Below are 17,516 nucleotides of genomic sequence, written 5' to 3' on the forward strand. Positions count from 1 at the left end.
CCCTGTCAGTTAGTGATGCCTCCGGGTGAGGATGGCCAGTGGTGGTAGGAGCTGGTGCTTGTCTCTCCGGCTGCAGCAGAGCACCCTGCAGAAACCTGCCTTAAGATGCCAATGCTTTGAATGACCTCCAGAGGAAGCCATGCTTCTCTAGTATATTTGCTTCCTATTTATGCTGGAACAAATTGGGAGTTTAATGGTTTGAAACTGCACACTTTTATTATCTTTCATGACTGGAGGTCAGAAGTCTGACATGGGTTTCAGTGGCTAAAGTCAATGTGTCTGCAGGCTGCATTCCTGGAGGCTCGGGGGGAGACTCACTTACCCTTTCCAGCTCCTAGAGGTCGCTGCATTCCTTGGACATGGCCCCTCCACCCTTGAGGGTGCAGAGTCCTTACCATCACTCTGAACTCCTCGACTCTCTCTTCCACTTTAAAAGGGCCCTGTGATCACATCGGGTCCACCAGGATGACCCAGGATAACCTTCCTATTTCAGTCTCAACCTATTAGCACTGCTCCTTCCAGCTGCAGCCTTGCCCCTGCCCCTCTTGCCATGTGAGGCGACCTCCTGGGGATCAGGACACATGGCGTATGCTGTAGCCTCTGGCCTTGCTGCCTGCTCCAGGCTCTGATTTTGATTCCCATGGACATTGTCACCACTGTGGTGCTGCTGACCTTTGCTGGCCCTCCAGTCATACCTCCTTCCCTATCGTGTGCAGACTGCATCCCCATCCCACTGGCTGTGTTCTGCTCTCACATAGCAGCTCACTTCTTGCCCAGTGGGTCCAGTGTAATTCTACTGCTTGGAGTGAGCGCCCTGGGTGGGGATCAGATGTCTTGCTACGTTAGGAATGAGGAACAGGGTGGGGTCTCTGTACCCATGGAATGTCCAGTCCTTCCTGAAGTTCCCACTGGCTCCCCATTCTACACCTTGAGGCAGAAATTCAGGAGTGAGGACCCTGTTCACAGATACCAGCCATATCCCAGATGCTTCTTTTCAACTGGACTAGAATCTGCCTGAGTGGCACAGGAAGGCCTTGGTGTCTCCTGCAGGGAGTGTGGGAGTCCTACCTCCCAGGACTGGCTCCTCAGAATGCCTGGGGGGGGGTGTGGTCACCTTGCCCCTGGTCCTATTCCCAGAAGCAATTAAAACATGGGCACAAGCATCATGCCAAGTCCAGGCAAAGTGCCTGTCATGCCTCCCTCCCCCAGTCACTGCGGTTACTGCTAAGCCTATGGCTTATTGGGCCACATCCTGGGCCTGTATCCAGTCTTCTGATAGGAAAGACGGGGTCCCTTTCTGACAGCCCCCTCCTTGCCTCACAGGCCCCAGTGCCTCACTCATGCAGGCTCCGCCACAGTGGCCTGGAGGTAATATCACCTTGCCCCATGGGTCTGGGCAGAAAGGAGGGCCCTTCTCAGGCATGGGGCATGGAGGTGGAGCAGGGAGACCAGGTGCCAGGGGTAAGGCTGGCTGTCCCAGTGAGCACTGGATCTGCCATTTGTGTCCCCACATGACCCCCTGCAAACCTACCTTCTCCCAGCGAGGGCATCTCCTTGAGGCTGTTTTCGAAAATCCCTTGAGCTGGGAGGAAAAGCCATAGCCTGAGGAAGGTGTGTATGGAGGTGAAAATTCCCAGAGGTGCCACTGAACTCGAGAATGAAGTACCCTCCATGTGTGTTCTGCTTTGTACAGAGTAAAATGTACAGTTCCGGGGCTGCTGGGAGTTTTGTTCTGAACTTATTGACAGGCCATGAAATCAATAGCAGGTGAAGGTCACAAAGGTCCTGTGAGTGAGGGGGGCTGCTGGGCCCAGCTGGTGGTGTGCCCACCTGGGCACTCTTGCTGGCATCCCTGGACCTGGTTCCCCCTGATTTGATGAATCACTTGCTCAGTTTTCTGACCTGCCAATGAGAAGCATAATAATGCCTTTGAGGCTCCTTTAAGCTTCTCGGGTCTGCTGGGTGCTAGGTCAGGTCGGCCGTGTCAGGATGCAGGTGTGTCCTGTGAATGGAGTGCCAGCTGGGAGTGTGGCAGGAGGCCTCATGGTGTCTGTGATGACACCCAGCATCCTCTGGTTCTTCCACCTCCATCACTCTCCACAGGTAACTGAAGGGGATGCATTGGGACTTGTGGCTTCCAAGGGTTCTCCCCTCAGGCAGAGATCTTTTCCATGAGCAGCTGAGTGGCAGGACCCACAGTGGCCATGAGTTCCCTTGGGGCAGGGCAGAGCTGTTGGCAAGAGAAGCACCTGCCTGATGACTGGGAGGTGAGAGAGATGCTGTCCTGTCTGAGATTCTGCCTGGGCTTCTGAGCCTCAGTGAGCCGGGGAGTGCGTAGGGCGTTGGATTGCTGCTGGCCCTGAGTCTTCTCTGACAGCAGCATCTGCCCACTCTGGACTAATTGCATCCCTGTGCTCACTTGCAGCCAAAGGGAGCTGACAGGAAACAGAAGACCGACCGGGAGAAGATGGAGAAAAGAACCATCCAAGAGAAGGAGAAATACCAGCCGTCCTATGAAACCACCATCCTCACAGAGGTAAGCCAGCCACAGCCGGGATGAGCTGCCCATGCCTGTGGCAGGCGATGGCGCTCTTGGTTTAGATTCTTGGAAAATTGCTCATCTTGGCGATTGCTGCTTTGGAGAGCGCCCATTACATTGGAGTATGTTCCCATGTGTGGCTCGTGTGTTCCTCTAAGATCTAGCGTTGAGGAGGTATTTCAGAAATGACCTAGTTCTCTGTGCCATTTGCACTTGGCAAAATTAGGTTGTTTTAATTTTTTTTTTTTGAACAGGAAATATATTTACATGGTCAGAATTCAAAAGGTATAAACGCATGTACATCAGAACTCCCTCCTAACACTGTCCCAGCCTTGTGGTTCTCTTCCCAGGACAGCTGGCGTCTCTGGTTCTTTGTATATCTGGCTTGAATTTCTCTGCAAATGAAGCCATTCCTATACTTTTGCCCACACCCACTTTTTTACACCAAGAGTGGACACTGGCCTTGCTGTCTTTATTTCATAGCATGCCTGTTCCCTCTCAGGTCACAAAGAGTTTCTCATTCTTGACCTGGCTGTATAGCCTTGGTGCATGGATAGCTGCTTGGTGGGCATTTGTTTGTTTGGCAGACTCGCCCTTTCTGACAGAGTGCAGGACGGGAGCATCTGCCAGGGCTGCTCTCCATGTGGGGCCGCTGGGTTGGAGGGCCTAATAAGCACTTGCTATTTTGTTGTTTGGGTAGATGTTGGAATGCATTTCCTTTTGGCTGATGCCAGTCTGTCCAACCATCCTCTGTCCAGGGCACTTTGGAGATGCTCAGTGTCACAGTCTCCTTTCCTCCTGTCATGGGTCACTGCTGGTGCCGCTTCCTTTACGGTGCTTTGTTTTTTTGAACAACTATTCCCCTACCCCCTCCTGCCTTGTTCTGCAATCAGACCATTGGATAATTTGACTTAAAGAAGCCTCCCCACCCTCACAGCAAAGCAGCGCTGCTTGTGCTGATTGCATGGACTAGAGCTCAGACCAGAAAGTTCTTTTCCTGCTTCCCTGCCTGTGCTGACCTTGCTGCCCAGGGTACCCTTCCTGAACCCCCCTGTCATCCTTCTGGTGACTCCCTCCTAGTGGCCTGAGCCTCAGCCTCTCTCCTTCTGACTCTCTGACTTTCCCTGGAAAGGAGAGGCTCAGGTGTGCTTCCTGTCCATGTCTGTCCAAGCCCTGGTCAAAATGTGGTATGGTTGGTTGAAGTCCCCACCTGGCCCCTGACCTTGTATCAGCTCATCAGCTTTCCTCCTCGGGCCATAGGATTTAGCACCAACAAATTCCAGCCCACACTCATAGCAGAGTTAAATATTGACCCACCCTGTGGTGCAGTGGGTGATAGTAACTCCTTAGGAATGCTTCAGATTGGCCCTCTCTGAAGAGGTATCATCGCAGGGGGCGAGAAATGAGTACTCACTCCACTGGCTTCCCCCAGCAGGCAAAACCCACGTGCGTCTGCTTTCTTTGGGAGACTCACACACATGTTCATATTTGGCTTCTGTACAAGAGGTTCCTTGAGCTCAAGGGTCACATCTTCTATGTCACCCTTAGCTCCTAGCAGGGTGCCTGAAATGTAATAAAGATGCATGTTAAGTAAGCACAGAAGTTTGTGCAGTGGTGTACAGGCTGTGTTGAAGAGGGGCTGCTCTTGGTGGTTGTGAAAGTGCTTCTCCTGAATCTCCTGTGGGCAGATGCTCTTCAAATGGCACAGGCTTTAATACTGGGCTTTACTGATGCCTTTTGGTTTGGAAGTTGTCTGCAGTGCAGTGCTCCCTGTTTCATGCATATGCACACCTTCGGCTGCATTAGGAAAGCCTGCCTCTAGGCAACTGGCTTCTGTGGTTTTCGAGTCTTTTCTTATGGGCCCAAGAATTAGATGAACAGTGTTTCCCTCTTTGCTTTGACTGTTAGGAAGCTCAGCAAGATACATGCCACACTTGGCTGGCTCCAGAGATGACTACTGAATGCTAGGTCTCTTCTCTGCCATAGCTGAGTCCTTTCATGTGCTTCCTAGTAAGGTGCCCTTCCCTTTCATGGGGGCACGGTGTACCTGTGAGTTGGGTGCTACGGGTCAGTGGTATCATGCATCTGCTTTGATGGGTACTTACTTGGGAGGGTCAGAGGACCCAGATCCTCCTGAGTACCCCTGTCCTCAGTCATGTTGCCCTGTGCTCTCTCCCTGCAGTGCTCCCCATGGCCCGAAGTGGCCTACCAAATGAACAGCGTTCCGTCCCCAAGCTACAACGGTTCTCCAAATAGCTTTGGCGTTGGCGAAGGGTATGTGCAACCTTTCTCCCTTTGGAGCCTCTGGGTGTTCCTTTCTAGATCTTCTTCTATGTGATGTTCCTCCTTTTGTAACTTGACATTGATGCAGGTTTCAGATTGGCTAATGCTCATAACCATTTTTGGTATTTGCATTGCTTTTGGGTAAGTAGATGCACTTCTGTGAACACTGTCTGGTGGGGAGTGGCCCAGAACACCCTCTCCCCAGTAAGAGTAAGGTTGGCCTATAGGTCAGCCTCCTGAGATGACCTCCGAGTCAGGTGGGGCCTTAGGAAGAGGCTTTGTGGATGGGTGCAACAGCTCTGAGGGGCCCTCTTGTATCTCTCTGTAGCCCTTGTGCACGGTCATGGGTAGTGGGAATCGGCTAGGGGTCCTCCCTGCCCCAGAAGGCTTTACTGCTCTGCAGATGCAGAGGCCTCACCGATGCCAGGGAGATGGAAGTGCACTGCATGTTCCATTTATGGGGATAGTCAGGAGGGAGGGAGAAGGCCAGGTAGATTTAACAGGCGTATGTTGAATCTTGAAGCCACTGCCTGGCAGAGAACTTGACAAATGGGTGACAAATGGGTGAAGTCCAGACTTCATGTACTTGGTTTTACAGGGTGAGGAGAGCCTTCCCGAGAGAGGCGGCATAGAAGAGGAGTCTTGATTAGATTCGGGCAGCTGTGGTTTTAAATCTATACCTTTCTGAGGGATCCTTAGCCTCTGTTTCCCCCCTCCAAAGGAGTAAGCATTGCATGCACGATCAGAGGAGGGCGTGTGAAACGGTCATACTTAGGGACACTTGAAGTGCCCTTGTTGTTAACTGGTGACTGCAGTAAGCATCATCCCTGCCAGGGTCTTTTATTTATTTACTTATTTTTGGTAGTGAAATATGCATAATGTAAAACTTACCATTTTAACGATTTTTAAATGCGTCATTCAATGGTATTAAACATACTTATGTTGCAGTCTCACCACCTTCCATCTGGGAGGTCGGTTGAAATGTATCTCAATTAAAAAGCCCAGCTGTCTGGATTTGTGCCTCCTGCTGAGTGAGCCCCCAAGGAGGCTCAGTGGCCTCCCTCTGTGGAAAAAACAGGAAAACCAGGAGAATATTTTTTTTCTTTTATGTATTTTTTACATCATTTTTCATTTTTGCACAATGTATTTTCATCTAGGTTATAGTCCCCGTACAATTCCCACCCCCCTTGTTTTGATCCTCCTCCCTCCTCCCCTACCCTGTAGGGTGTCTCTGAAAACCAGGAGAATATTTTTGTCACGGATGATGGCAACCTGTGGGCACTTAGTCATTGCAGAATAACTCCCTGGGTTCCCCTGCCTTCTTCCATTGCCACAGAGGAGAGTGTGTGGTTGGCCATGTGTGTAGGCCCTGGATCACTCTGAGGCTGGGTCTCCTTGCTCAGCTGCCTTTCCTCAGGCTGAGACTCGGAGAGGAAACTCTGAATGGGAGGTAGTTCTGATCCACACAAAGCCAGACCTTGGGTGGAAGGGCTTGGTCTTCGCCAATGTATCTAATCAGAACTTCCTGTTCACACCAAAGGGTTACTTAGGGATTTTGAGGGAGAGAACAGTGGTTCCTGCCTACATTTCTCTGATTCTGGAACTTCTCAAGGACCCATTTCATTTAAAACCAGTCCCGTACCTGAGGGGAGGTAAAAGCAGTGAGGATCTCACCACCACATCCCAGTCACCAGGCCCCAGGAAGCATCCTCCCTCCTCATTGCCCCTTGTCTTCCTTTGCAGCAACAGCTCTCCAACGCACCCCGTGGAGGCCCTGCCCCTGGGCAGTGACGTAAGTGTTTGCGGCCGGGCTCTTTGGCTGCCTGTCCCTTTGCGGACCTCACGTGGTCACCTAAGGCCCCTTCTCTCCGCCTGCAGCACCTGCTCCCGTCGGCCTCCATCCAGGATGCCCAGCAATGGCTCCACCGCAACAGGTTCTCGCAGTTCTGCCGGCTCTTCTCCAGCTTCTCGGGTGAGTTTCTTTATATGGTGTTAAAAACCCTGTGGGGTCTTGGCAACACTCGGCAAAGCCACTTTTGTCTAGGATTTGGCATCAGTGCCTGTGGGACCGTGATCTTGTCCTCAGAACCCTGAACAGTGTGGGTCACTCATGTATGCTAAGCTGAGGTCAGCCACTAGGATCTGAAGTCTTGTCCCTAGAAGTTGTCTGTTGAGTGTGGCTTTGGGGAGGACCCTCTGGGTGTCTTTATCCAGATGTATGCCAGTTGTGGGGGTGCACTCTGATCTGTCTGAGCAGGCCAAGTTGGCCGTTGTAGCTCAGCAAGCCTCCTGGCACCTTTCCTATAAAATATGCTGCTTGTTACACCATCTCCAGGGCTATGACCTGAGAGATGGAGGTGAAGCTACAGGTGAGAAGGAAAACTGGTTCTTCCTTCAAAAGGTTTTTGAATCTTTACTGATGGACCCCTTGCACAGAAGTCCTGAGCCAGGGGCTGTGGGGTGCAGTGACACTTGTTGCCAAAGCTAGGGGAGCTGCTCCCAGGGATGCCTGTACCCATGGGACATGTAGCGCCTGGCCTTCTTGCAGCTCAGCTTTCTGAGAACAATCTTTGTGTTCAGGGTGGAAGGTACGAGAAGGTCATACAGGGACCCTGTCCTCAGAGACCTGGAGCTCCAACTCCGTGCAGACATGTAATCACATATTTCAGTGCCGGGAGGCTCAAGGGAGGGTCTGGCCTGGCCTGGGCAGAGGGTAAGGGCTGGCTGTGCTCTTGAGTAGTTTGGTCAGTGTTGGCCTGATTGAGAAGTGTCCTGGAGTAGAGGTGAGGGAGCAATCCCAGGGGGTACTAGGAGACTGCTTCCCAAGCAAAGAGAAAGTGCAAAGGCACAAGATGGGCACCATCCTGGCCTGGCCAATGAGCAGAGAACCCAGGTAACTAGGGTGGGATCAACCAGAGGAGAAGGTACAGTCACAAAGTCCCGGAGGGCTCCAGTAGGACAGTGGAAGGACTTTGACTCCACCTATGGAGAGGGGCCATTGTGCTGAAACTTACATTAACTGGAGGGAGAGTGACATTGTGGCTCCCGGTCACATGGCTGTTAGTATTTTCTCAGGAGAAAGTTTCTATCAAGCTTGTACTCTAGAGAGTCCCCATGTGGGGACTCCTTGGACTTTGAGGAAGGGGCCACACCCATGTATAAGAATATTCATGGAGCCTTATTCTTAAGATCCCCAAACTGGAAACATCCAGATGCCCATCAGCAGAGAGGATACATGGATTACGGTAGATCCGTGCAGTGAATAGTGGCCACAAATGATTAGGAATGAGTCCTTAAGCAGACCTTGGAGGAAGGCAGCCAGGGAAGAGTACAGTTGGTTGTTCAATTCCATTTATATACATTTTAAAACAGCAGCAAAACTCATCTGAATTGTGAGAAGTCAGGGCACTGGAGTGGCTGGCATGAGGGGCCTGTGAGATCTGAGTGTTTAGCCTCTTGATCACGGGGTGCATCCTGAGAACTGGATGCTTTGCTGTTTCGACACGTGCACGTGTATCCAGCACCATGTGCCAGTAAGATATTTGCACATACCTGATATGCCAATATGGTACAAAGGGAGGGGCAGGCAGGCATGGGCAGTGGGCACCTACTGGCTTCTGTGAATGTCTGTCAGGTACTGAATTTTGTGAATACTAGTCATTTAGCTTCTGACTGTGGTCTTCTGATATTTAGCCCATTGAGGGTGAGGCTGGTTCTTTCCTGTCCCCATCTTTCACTGCAGGTCTGCAGGTGCTGAAGGAAGGAACTTTTTCCGGCTCCCACATAATGGCTGCCCCATTTACTCCCTAGGTGCTGACTTGCTGAAGATGTCTCGAGATGATTTGGTCCAGATCTGTGGGCCTGCAGATGGAATTCGGCTCTTCAATGCCATCAAAGGCAGGTGAGTGACACTTTCCAACTGGAGGCAGGCTGTGGCAGGAAGCTCATACCCTGGGCCCTTGGCCCCCAAGGCGAATGACTGGTAAGAGACTACAGGGCTGTAGCAGGGGAATGACACACTTTGTTGTGAGAGGCAGCCAACTGTACAGAGGCCTGGAGGCCCCCCTCTGACTTCTTGGTTTGACAGCAACCTTAGCCTCTGGATCTCATCCCTTTTGCCATGTCCCTGGGTTCAGACACCTGCATGGTCCTGGGTCCTAAGCTACCTGTGCTGAGGGGAAGCCATGGATGCCACTATTCAGCTGTGCGGTGGTTTCAGTGCAGACAATGGAGCAGTGCTGTGTCTGAACCACATTCTATGCCCCCCCCCCCAAGTGAAAGATTCAGCATTCTGACATCCTTCCTTCTCCCTGAATCCTTCCCAGTGCTGTTTCTACCCTGTGCTCTGGAATATTCTGCAGCAACAGAGAACTTGGTCTCCACATGTGTCTTCAGTTTATTTCCTCTCCCCTTGCCAGGAATGTGAGGCCAAAGATGACCATCTATGTCTGTCAGGAGCTGGAACAGAATCGAGCTCCCCTGCAGCAGAAGCAGGATGGTGGTGGGGACACCAGTCTATGTGGTAAGATGGGGCTGCCCTCCTCCCAAAGCAGTTATAAGGCTGGAGAGTGACCCAAGAAACAGAAGCAACCCCAGGCCTCCCACTGAGACTGCTTCGCCTGTTCTGTCTGGTTCTGTGTTGAACAAGTTTTTGATAACTATCATCCTGGGACAGAAGTATTCACAGCGGACCAGGATATCTGGTCCAGTTTACTAATTTTGCATCCAGGGAAATAAAGGCCCAATGAGGGGAGGGGAAGTGTCCCTCCAAGGCCTCTCAGCTACTGGTGGCAGAACCGGCAGGTGGACCTTCCATGGATGTGTTCCCGGGAGCACTTTTCCTGAATCTTTCCCATTCTTTGGTTGCTGCAGGAGAGTGAAGGAGCAGAGCTGAAAGATCTTCCTTGGGAGTGTGTGACTTTTTGGGGGTGGCAGTTTTGATATCATTGGTGAGAGGAGGCATAATTTTTTTTTTTGAGACCATGTCATCGTTTATTTTATTTTTTTAAAATTTATTATTTTTTTATTAATGAAGCACCGTTGTTTTACATCTTTGTTAATATTTTGACAATATTAGATTTTTCCCAACGCAGCTCTCCCACCACCAAAACACCTTTAGTCATCTGCCATAGTCCATTCTGCTCTGCCTCCCACCGCCTCCTCTCCCCTCCTCCCCTCTTGGGAATGCCTCAGATCTGTGGCCAGTTTTCAAGGATTCATTTTAAAGTTTGTCTTTCTTTGACCCTTTGTTTGGTTTCTCTATTTTTCACATATAAGTGACACCATCTAGTATTTATCTTTCTCCTTCTGGCTTATTTCGCTTAGCATGGTCCCTTCCAGCTCCATCCATGTTGCTGCAAATGGTATGAGCTTATTTATTTATTTTTTCTGATCACTGAGTAGTATTCCGTTGTGTATATATATCACATCTTCTTGATCCATTCATCTGTTTGGGGGCATTTATGTTGTTTCCATATATTGGCTTTTATAAATAGTGCTGCATAAACATAGGAGTGCAGGTTTCCTTTCAATTAGTGTTTTTGTGTCCTTTGGGTAGTTCCCTAGAACTGGAATCACTGAGTCTATGGTAGATCCATTTTTGGTGTTCTGAGGAACCTCCACACAGCTTTCCACAGGTGCTGGGCCAGTCTACATTCCCACCTGCAGCGTAAGAGGGCTCCTTTTTCTCCACACCTTTGTCACATTGGTTTTAATGTGGGCCAGTCCCCAAGTTTGAGGTGGTATCTCACTGAGGTTTTGACCTGCATTTCCCTGATGATAAGTGATGGTGAACATTATTTTATGTCTTCTGGCCATCTGTACAATCTTCTTTGGAGAAGTACCTGTTTAGCTCTTTGCCTATTTATGAGTTGTATGTGTTCTTTATAAATCCATGAAATCAGTTCCTTGTCAGATATATGATGTGCAAATATTCTCTCTCATTCTGTAGGGTGTCTCTTTGTTTTGATTATTGTCACTTTCACTGTACAGAAGCATCTCAGTTTGCTATAGTCCCAGTTGTTTATATTCTCCTTTGTTTTCCTTGCTGCTGGGGATGAATCCACGTAGGTATTTCTGAACCTTATGTCATGGAGTATTTCCCCTATGTTTTCTTCTACGTATCTTACTTCTATGTCTTTTATCCATTTTGACTTGATTTTCAGGTATAGTGTTAAGTTGGTGGTCTCGTTTTATTTTTTTGCCTGGAACACAATCTTTGAGCTCAGCCATCCTTGGATAAACAGTGTTGACCACACACCTATTGACTCTTGAACCTTGGGCAGGATACCAGCACCTACACATCAGTTTCTATGTGTGTAAAATAAAGATAGCAACAGAGGTGCCAGGTTCCAAGGAGAGGGTTCATACAGAGCTCCTTGTTTCTGAGCATCTTGAGTGTTGTGAGTCTGACATCTGCATGGTTGTGCTGTAGTATTCTCTGCAGAGAGAGCAGGAAGCACCTACCTGCCTCTGCCGGTCCCTCCAGATCAGTGAGATACTCAGTAAGTCCCCGTCCTAAGGACTTTCCATGTGTTCATGTATTTGCTTCTCATAGTAGGGACTGTGGTGAAGGTTCTTTCACCCTAGGGGAAGCTGAGGCTCGGAGCAGTTGACTAGCCCAAGATGACAGCATTGTGTCAGAGCCAGGGTCCAGACATTTGGATGTACGTATGCATGATCCCTCGTTTTTAAAATCTTGGGCTTTTGGTAAGCTTTCCACTCCCCCGCCCCTCCCGCCCCAGACTAGAGTTCCTTAGTTAAATAATTAGAAGTCTGGGGACCTCCAATTTAATACGGTTGTGTTTTACTTTTGAGGACACCTAACAGTGAGTAATCCAACCCGGTTTGCCCACGGATTTTGTGTGGTAGGATTTGGATAAGGCCACCGTTATCTTCTCATGGGCTGATGCCACTGCTTGTGCCCTCCCCCTCTGTTCGGGGTCACCGTGTTCCAGCTGACTAGTATTGGTGCCATGGAGAAGGGCAGGAACTCTACTCTCGTCCGTGGTCACACAGCTATTGTCTTTACAGTTCAGTCTTTGCCACCCGAAACCATCCACTAACTCATCTTTTAGCCGTGGGGAGAAAGGACGGGGGACACAGGATTCCCTCCTGCCTCCTACAGTGGGTGCATCTGCCACTCAGCAGAATCCCTGGAACTTGTTAGATATGCAGCTGTCTGTCAGTTGTTGCCTCTCCAGCCTGCATCCTTACATGGGTGTCACTGAGTCCAGTGTGGCTCTAGGAATTCTGCATTTTACTAAGTGTCCCAGGAGAGACTGGCAGAAAAGAGAAAGTTAGCTGTAGGGTCAGGAAGACCACAGTGTGGATTTTCTGATCCAGCAGACCGGGTGAAGGAGGAGTCAGAGTCCTCAGTGGCTTTTTGCAGGTTTTTAGTGGGATTTACCCGGTACACAGCAGGCAGGGGTGCTGGGGGGCCGGGAGGCTGCCAGGCCTCCCAGCCCCCAGCAAGTCTTCACTCTATCTGGGCTCTCCAGCCTTCTCTGCTTCTCTCTCGGCTTCTGCTGCTTTTTTCTCAGCTTCTCTTTCGGCTTCTGCTGGCATCCCCGTAACGCCGCCTTTAAAAGCCCCATCTCTCAGGCCCGGTGTACCCACTCCAGGTGCCTGCCATCAGGCATGCATTTGGGACCACAGGGTTCCCTCATCTATCCTAATGGCGGGAGGGCAGAAAAGCCTGATACTTTTTCCCTACCGTACATTAGCCTGATTGCTTTTCACCTTTCAAAGGTTTGCATAGAGGCCTGGACCCACATGCTTAGCAGTGTGGCTTCTGGGCACTGCTCATTCAGCCAGATGTTGTATGAATTGAATACAAGCACCTTTATAAACAAGTTATTGGCTTCTCAGGGTGCGGCTGGATAAGCTCCTTGAAAAGCTGAGGCTTGTGTTTAGAAGGAACTGTTCCTCCCTCCAGTGTACCATGCCATCTTCCTGGAAGAGCTCACGACCTTGGAGTTGATTGAGAAGATTGCCAACCTGTACAGCATCTCCCCCCAGCACATTCACCGAGTGTACCGGCAGGGACCCACGGGCATCCACGTGGTGGTGAGCAATGAGGTGAGCACAGCTACTGCCTGACCTTGATGAGCTGGGGCTTGAGCTTCAGGGAGGAACAGGAAACCTGCACCAGAAATACACCCTGGGAGGTTTGGGGGTCACCTGAGTTCAAAGATAGCAAACAGGTTTCATGTGCATGCTGCCTGCTCTCTGCTGTAGTGGCCCCCTGGATACCAGGAGAGCTTCCTGAGGCTGCAAGTAGACTGAATGGCTTGAGTATCCATTCCTACTCCTCAACTAGGTACCTTGCAGGAATACAAACTCTACCCCTGCCCTCAATGTGTTTATAGGCAGGACTGTTGAAGTGAGGAGAAGCGGGCAGGCAGCAGGCTGCAGGGCAGGAGAAACATGCCCCGGGGAGAGGCGAAACAGATGGAGTTGAGCAAAGGAGAAGATGTGGGTCATGGGAGAAGTGAGCAGAGGCCTTCGCTGTTACGTGGTGATGGTGCCATGGCCCTCCTGGCTCCGTCCCTGGCTACACAGACTTGGAAGAGGCCAAGCCACCACTGCTGGGAGCACACGTGTTTGCACAGGGCCCATGGCCCTGTGTCCTTGAGTGATGTGATCCCACTCACGGCTAAGGAGGGGATTGGTACCCAGCTTTGCTGATGTTTAGATATTCCTGCACACAGTGGAACAGAGGCATTTCAGTTTGTTCTGTCCTGGGCCTCTGCTCCCCATAATAACAGCAAGGAGTGCTAGCATTATTGAGAGCACACGGTACCCCGGCTACTGTGCATACACAGTGACTCACTTAATCTGACAGCCTCCCTGTGAGGTGGGTGTAATTATTATCCCACTTCACAGACAGGAAACAGAGGCACAGAGAGGCTGTAGTGGCCCCAGCTGGTAGAGTTGGTAAGGGTGGCTGTGGTGGAAGCTAGACAGGCTGAGAGCCAGGCTGGGAGCTGTAGGCTCCCACTGCTCCTGAAAGGAAGCCTTAAGAAAACAACTGAGCTAATGGAGCAGGGGTGGGGCCCTGAGTCCCAGCAGACCCCAAGTCCACTACAGGAATTCTGAAAGCCTCTGTAGGGGATTTGGGAGAGAAAATGTCATGGTGGCTGGGAAAATAGAGAAAATGTGGACTTTGGAATTGAAGTGGGATCCCCCTGGAACTGGTCTTGGACCACTTAACCTCTTTGAACCTCAGTTTCCACATCTGGACACTAATTATACCCATTTGATAGGTTCCGGTAAGGATAAAATGAGACAATGGTATTGGGTCCCAGAAAGGAGTCCGTAACGGTTGTTGTCATTAACTAGTGCTAGGCACTTGGTATTTAGGGGAATAAGTAGTGGAGAGATCTTAAAATTTGGCAATGTAAAAAATGTCAGGCTTTTGAAAGGTCTGTATATTGCATACATGGTAATTACTCATTATAATTCCCCCTGTCATTATAATTGTCAGAACCCCTTAAATGGGAGTTCCCCATTTCAAGGGAGTTTTATCCTGGAAGTGGGCAAGGTGGTGTTTTCCTTCCTTTTCAATTAAAAAGTAATTCACAATTAGTGTAAGAAGTCAAGCAAAATAGAGCGGCAGCAGGCAAATGTGAAAAGCACTTATCTTGCCCCCTCTTCCTCCTAGAGGAGTTTGTATTAGGGTTGATGTGATTCTGCCAGGAAATTTTGCATCCGAGTGTGTCCAGTGTGGGGTTTTAAACCATCCCACAAAGATCCAGCTGTATATTTATCTGTAACTTGCTGGGGTTTTTTTTTTTTTTTTCCCCCACTGATTCAGACAGAATGCCTTCCGTAGCAGTGCGTTCAGATCTCATTCAGCTGTTTTGTTTAGTCCCGACTCACAGATAACGTTCCTCAAGCCCACAGTCCCTTACCTGAGAACTTTGGAATACCCAGGAAGGTTGAAAGGGCCCTGAGCAAATGGGCAGTTGTAGTGGCGTGGAAAACTTGTCATTTTGCAATTCAGAATGAATTTCTTTTTGAGAAGACAAAGGCCAAGAATGTGCGGAACCCTTGCAATTTCATGGTCCCTGAAGGAAGTTCCTTCCCCGGCTTGCCCTGTGCCCCCAAGAGTAGGCAGTTAAGCAAGTGAAGCAGAGAACAGAACTCAAATGCCACCTCAGCTAAGTAGGTGATTCTTATTCCCCAAAGTCTCCTTGCCTCTTAACCCCGAATCAATTGGAAACCTTTGGTTCTTAATTGCCCGGAGCACTGGAGGCAGCCTGGCCAGCCACGGAGCCGGCCCCTGGGGTGCAAGGGCACTTAATTAAACAAGGGAGTTACTGATTAAGCCTGTGTGGGCTCTGCTTAGGGTTCTGCATGCCCAAGTCGCTGGGCTGCCAAGACTCCTAGAGGGAGCAGGCCAGCAGTATAGAATAAATGTACTTCATGCATCATTAGGCTGTGGGGAGGAGCAGGGGGCGACAGGTGGATGGATGGGGGCAACAATCCAGAGCAGGCAATAAAATGTTGGTTGCAGTTTTTTATTTAGAAAGGGATTTGCTGTTGTGTTGGCTGGTATGTGTGTGTTTTGTGTATGTTTATGGGTATATTTTTAATACTATTTAAGTTGATATTGCACAATACAGCATACATATGCAAAGAGTATATAAAACTTATTGTACACTTTACGGACTGCAGCACCCATATACCTGCACTCAGGTTAACACAATGTTGTGAAATAAGCCCTTCCGTGGGCTAATTTCGTTTTCCACTCCACATCTCTACCTGCTGCTCTGAATTTTGTATTATTCATTCCTTGTTCCTCTTTGGTATATTAATTTTGCCTACTGAAATGTTTCATGTAAGCGGAAGGCTAGTGTATTCTCCTGTGAACTTCTCTTCCATTCTATTTTTTGAGACTAACACATATATAGTTTTTAAGATTTATTTATGCATACAAGAACTGGGGTACAGGCCAGAAGTACAGAGGGTGAGAGGATTCACTGGAGAGAGTGCAGAGCAGAACAGACAGATCTGCTGAAATACACTGCGGAGGTGAGCTGCGGGCAAGGCAGGAGAGGTCTGCTGCGCCATGTTGGTTGCATCCTGGCCGGCTGGGGATTGAACTCATGCTGCAGTGGCTGGCAATAACTTGATAGTGCTGTCTTTAACCCCTGCGCCACCAGGGAGGCCAAGATTAACACATATTGAGGCCAGGCACCTCTGAGGAGGAGAGGGTGGGACTAAGCCATGCTTTGATCATGCTGCTTCACTATTGATTGACAGGGGCCGTTCCTATTTCTCCCTTCTAGAGGTGATACCCCTAGAGCTGGAGTCTCGGGGCCCATCTGTGGGAGAGATTTACATCTGTACTAGGCCTCATGGGTGTCTGGTCCCATCACCCCACATTCTGGCCACACACACACACACACCCCTTTTATCATTAAAACAACCCCATTTTACAGATAGGGCATGGAGGCTGTAAGGGGCAGGAAGGCAACGGAGCAGGATTTCTAATCCAGCAGACTGGGTAAAGGAGGAGAGAGTCCTTGCAGTCCTCAGTGGCTTTTCAGGTTTTTATGGGGATTTACCAGGTACACGGCAAGCAGGGGTCCTGGGGGCCCAGGAGGCTGGCAGCCCCCAGCAAGTCTTTACTCATTCTGGGCTGTCCGGCGTTCTCTGGTGGTCTCTCTGCTTCTCTTGGCTCTCGTGCTTCTGCTTTTCGGCTTTTACTGGCGTCCCCGTGACGCCGCCCTTAAAAGCCCAGTCTTAGCCCAGGTGAATCCCATCTACATGTGCCCACACCCTACTCCAGGTGCCCGCCATCAGGCATGCATTCAGGACCACAAGGATCCATCATCTATCCTGATCCATCATCTATCCATCATCTATCGGGAGGGCAGAAAAGCCTGATACTTTTACCTTACCCTACAGAGGCTGAGAGCAAAAAGAGTGACTTTTACCAAGGTCACCAGAAAGGTAACTGGTAATAATAGTTCTCGTTTGTACACACAGGGTGTGTCTGTTTATATTCAATCCCCCAAAATTCTGATAGGCAGGGTGCATTCATTACCTAGGTTTTCTACTTTAGTTTTTTCTTGAAATCTGTTTTGTTTTTTCATCTGTTGCCAACACACACACGCACACCACGCTGGGAACAGGTGAACACAATGCTCACTGCTGTGACATGTCCCTTCTAAGAAGACCGAGTAACTAGGGAAAACAACAAAAATGTATCCCATATCAAATGTTAACATCTTGCTTCCCTTGCAGCTTTCTGTCTGACCTATATGTTCAGTTTTTGTTACTTAAAATTGTAATCACTTTGCACATGTATTTTGACCATGTTTTCTTAGTGAAAGTTAAGCATAACCATGGTCCTGCACACTGTAGTTTCTGAGGGCTGCAAGTGGCCTGCGAGTGTCACCGAGCCTTTTCATGTTATGGACTCGTTGAGGGAACGAGGTCTGTCTTGTGCCTTTCAGATGGTGCAAAATTTCCAAGATGAATCATGTTTTATCCTCAGCACCTTAAAAGGTAAGCCCCCGGTCTTGTCTAATTGAAGAATGCCAACTGTGCCCCAGGTAGTGGAGTGAGGAAAGAGCCAGGCTGGGGAGTGGAGCCTGCCTGTGCTGTGGCCCTCTCCAGAGAAGGGTACTAGGAAGTCCTCTGGGAAAAAGCAAACAAACTTCCTGCGAAACCTCACCCTGGA

General features: G+C 49.7%; 1 protein-coding gene across 2 annotated transcripts in view; it reads left to right on the top strand.

Moving 5' to 3' along the window:
• The window catches only part of TFCP2L1 (transcription factor CP2 like 1), a 60,198-nt gene that overhangs the window by 35,851 nt on the left and 6,831 nt on the right, over positions 1 to 17,516 (top strand). For both annotated transcript variants that reach the window (XM_037523215.2, XM_037523216.2), the window contains 8 exons: positions 2,426 to 2,536; positions 4,722 to 4,813; positions 6,566 to 6,614; positions 6,701 to 6,794; positions 8,633 to 8,723; positions 9,241 to 9,344; positions 12,759 to 12,901; positions 17,290 to 17,341. In XM_037523215.2, coding sequence (XP_037379112.1) covers positions 2,426 to 2,536; positions 4,722 to 4,813; positions 6,566 to 6,614; positions 6,701 to 6,794; positions 8,633 to 8,723; positions 9,241 to 9,344; positions 12,759 to 12,901; positions 17,290 to 17,341 — 736 coding nt within the window. The remainder of the gene's footprint in view (positions 1 to 2,425; positions 2,537 to 4,721; positions 4,814 to 6,565; positions 6,615 to 6,700; positions 6,795 to 8,632; positions 8,724 to 9,240; positions 9,345 to 12,758; positions 12,902 to 17,289; positions 17,342 to 17,516) is intronic.

Source organism: Talpa occidentalis, unplaced genomic scaffold (genome assembly GCF_014898055.3).
Source record: "Talpa occidentalis isolate TD23 unplaced genomic scaffold, MPIMG_talOcc4v2.1 talOcc4.3, whole genome shotgun sequence".
NCBI lineage: Eukaryota > Metazoa > Chordata > Mammalia > Eulipotyphla > Talpidae > Talpa > Talpa occidentalis.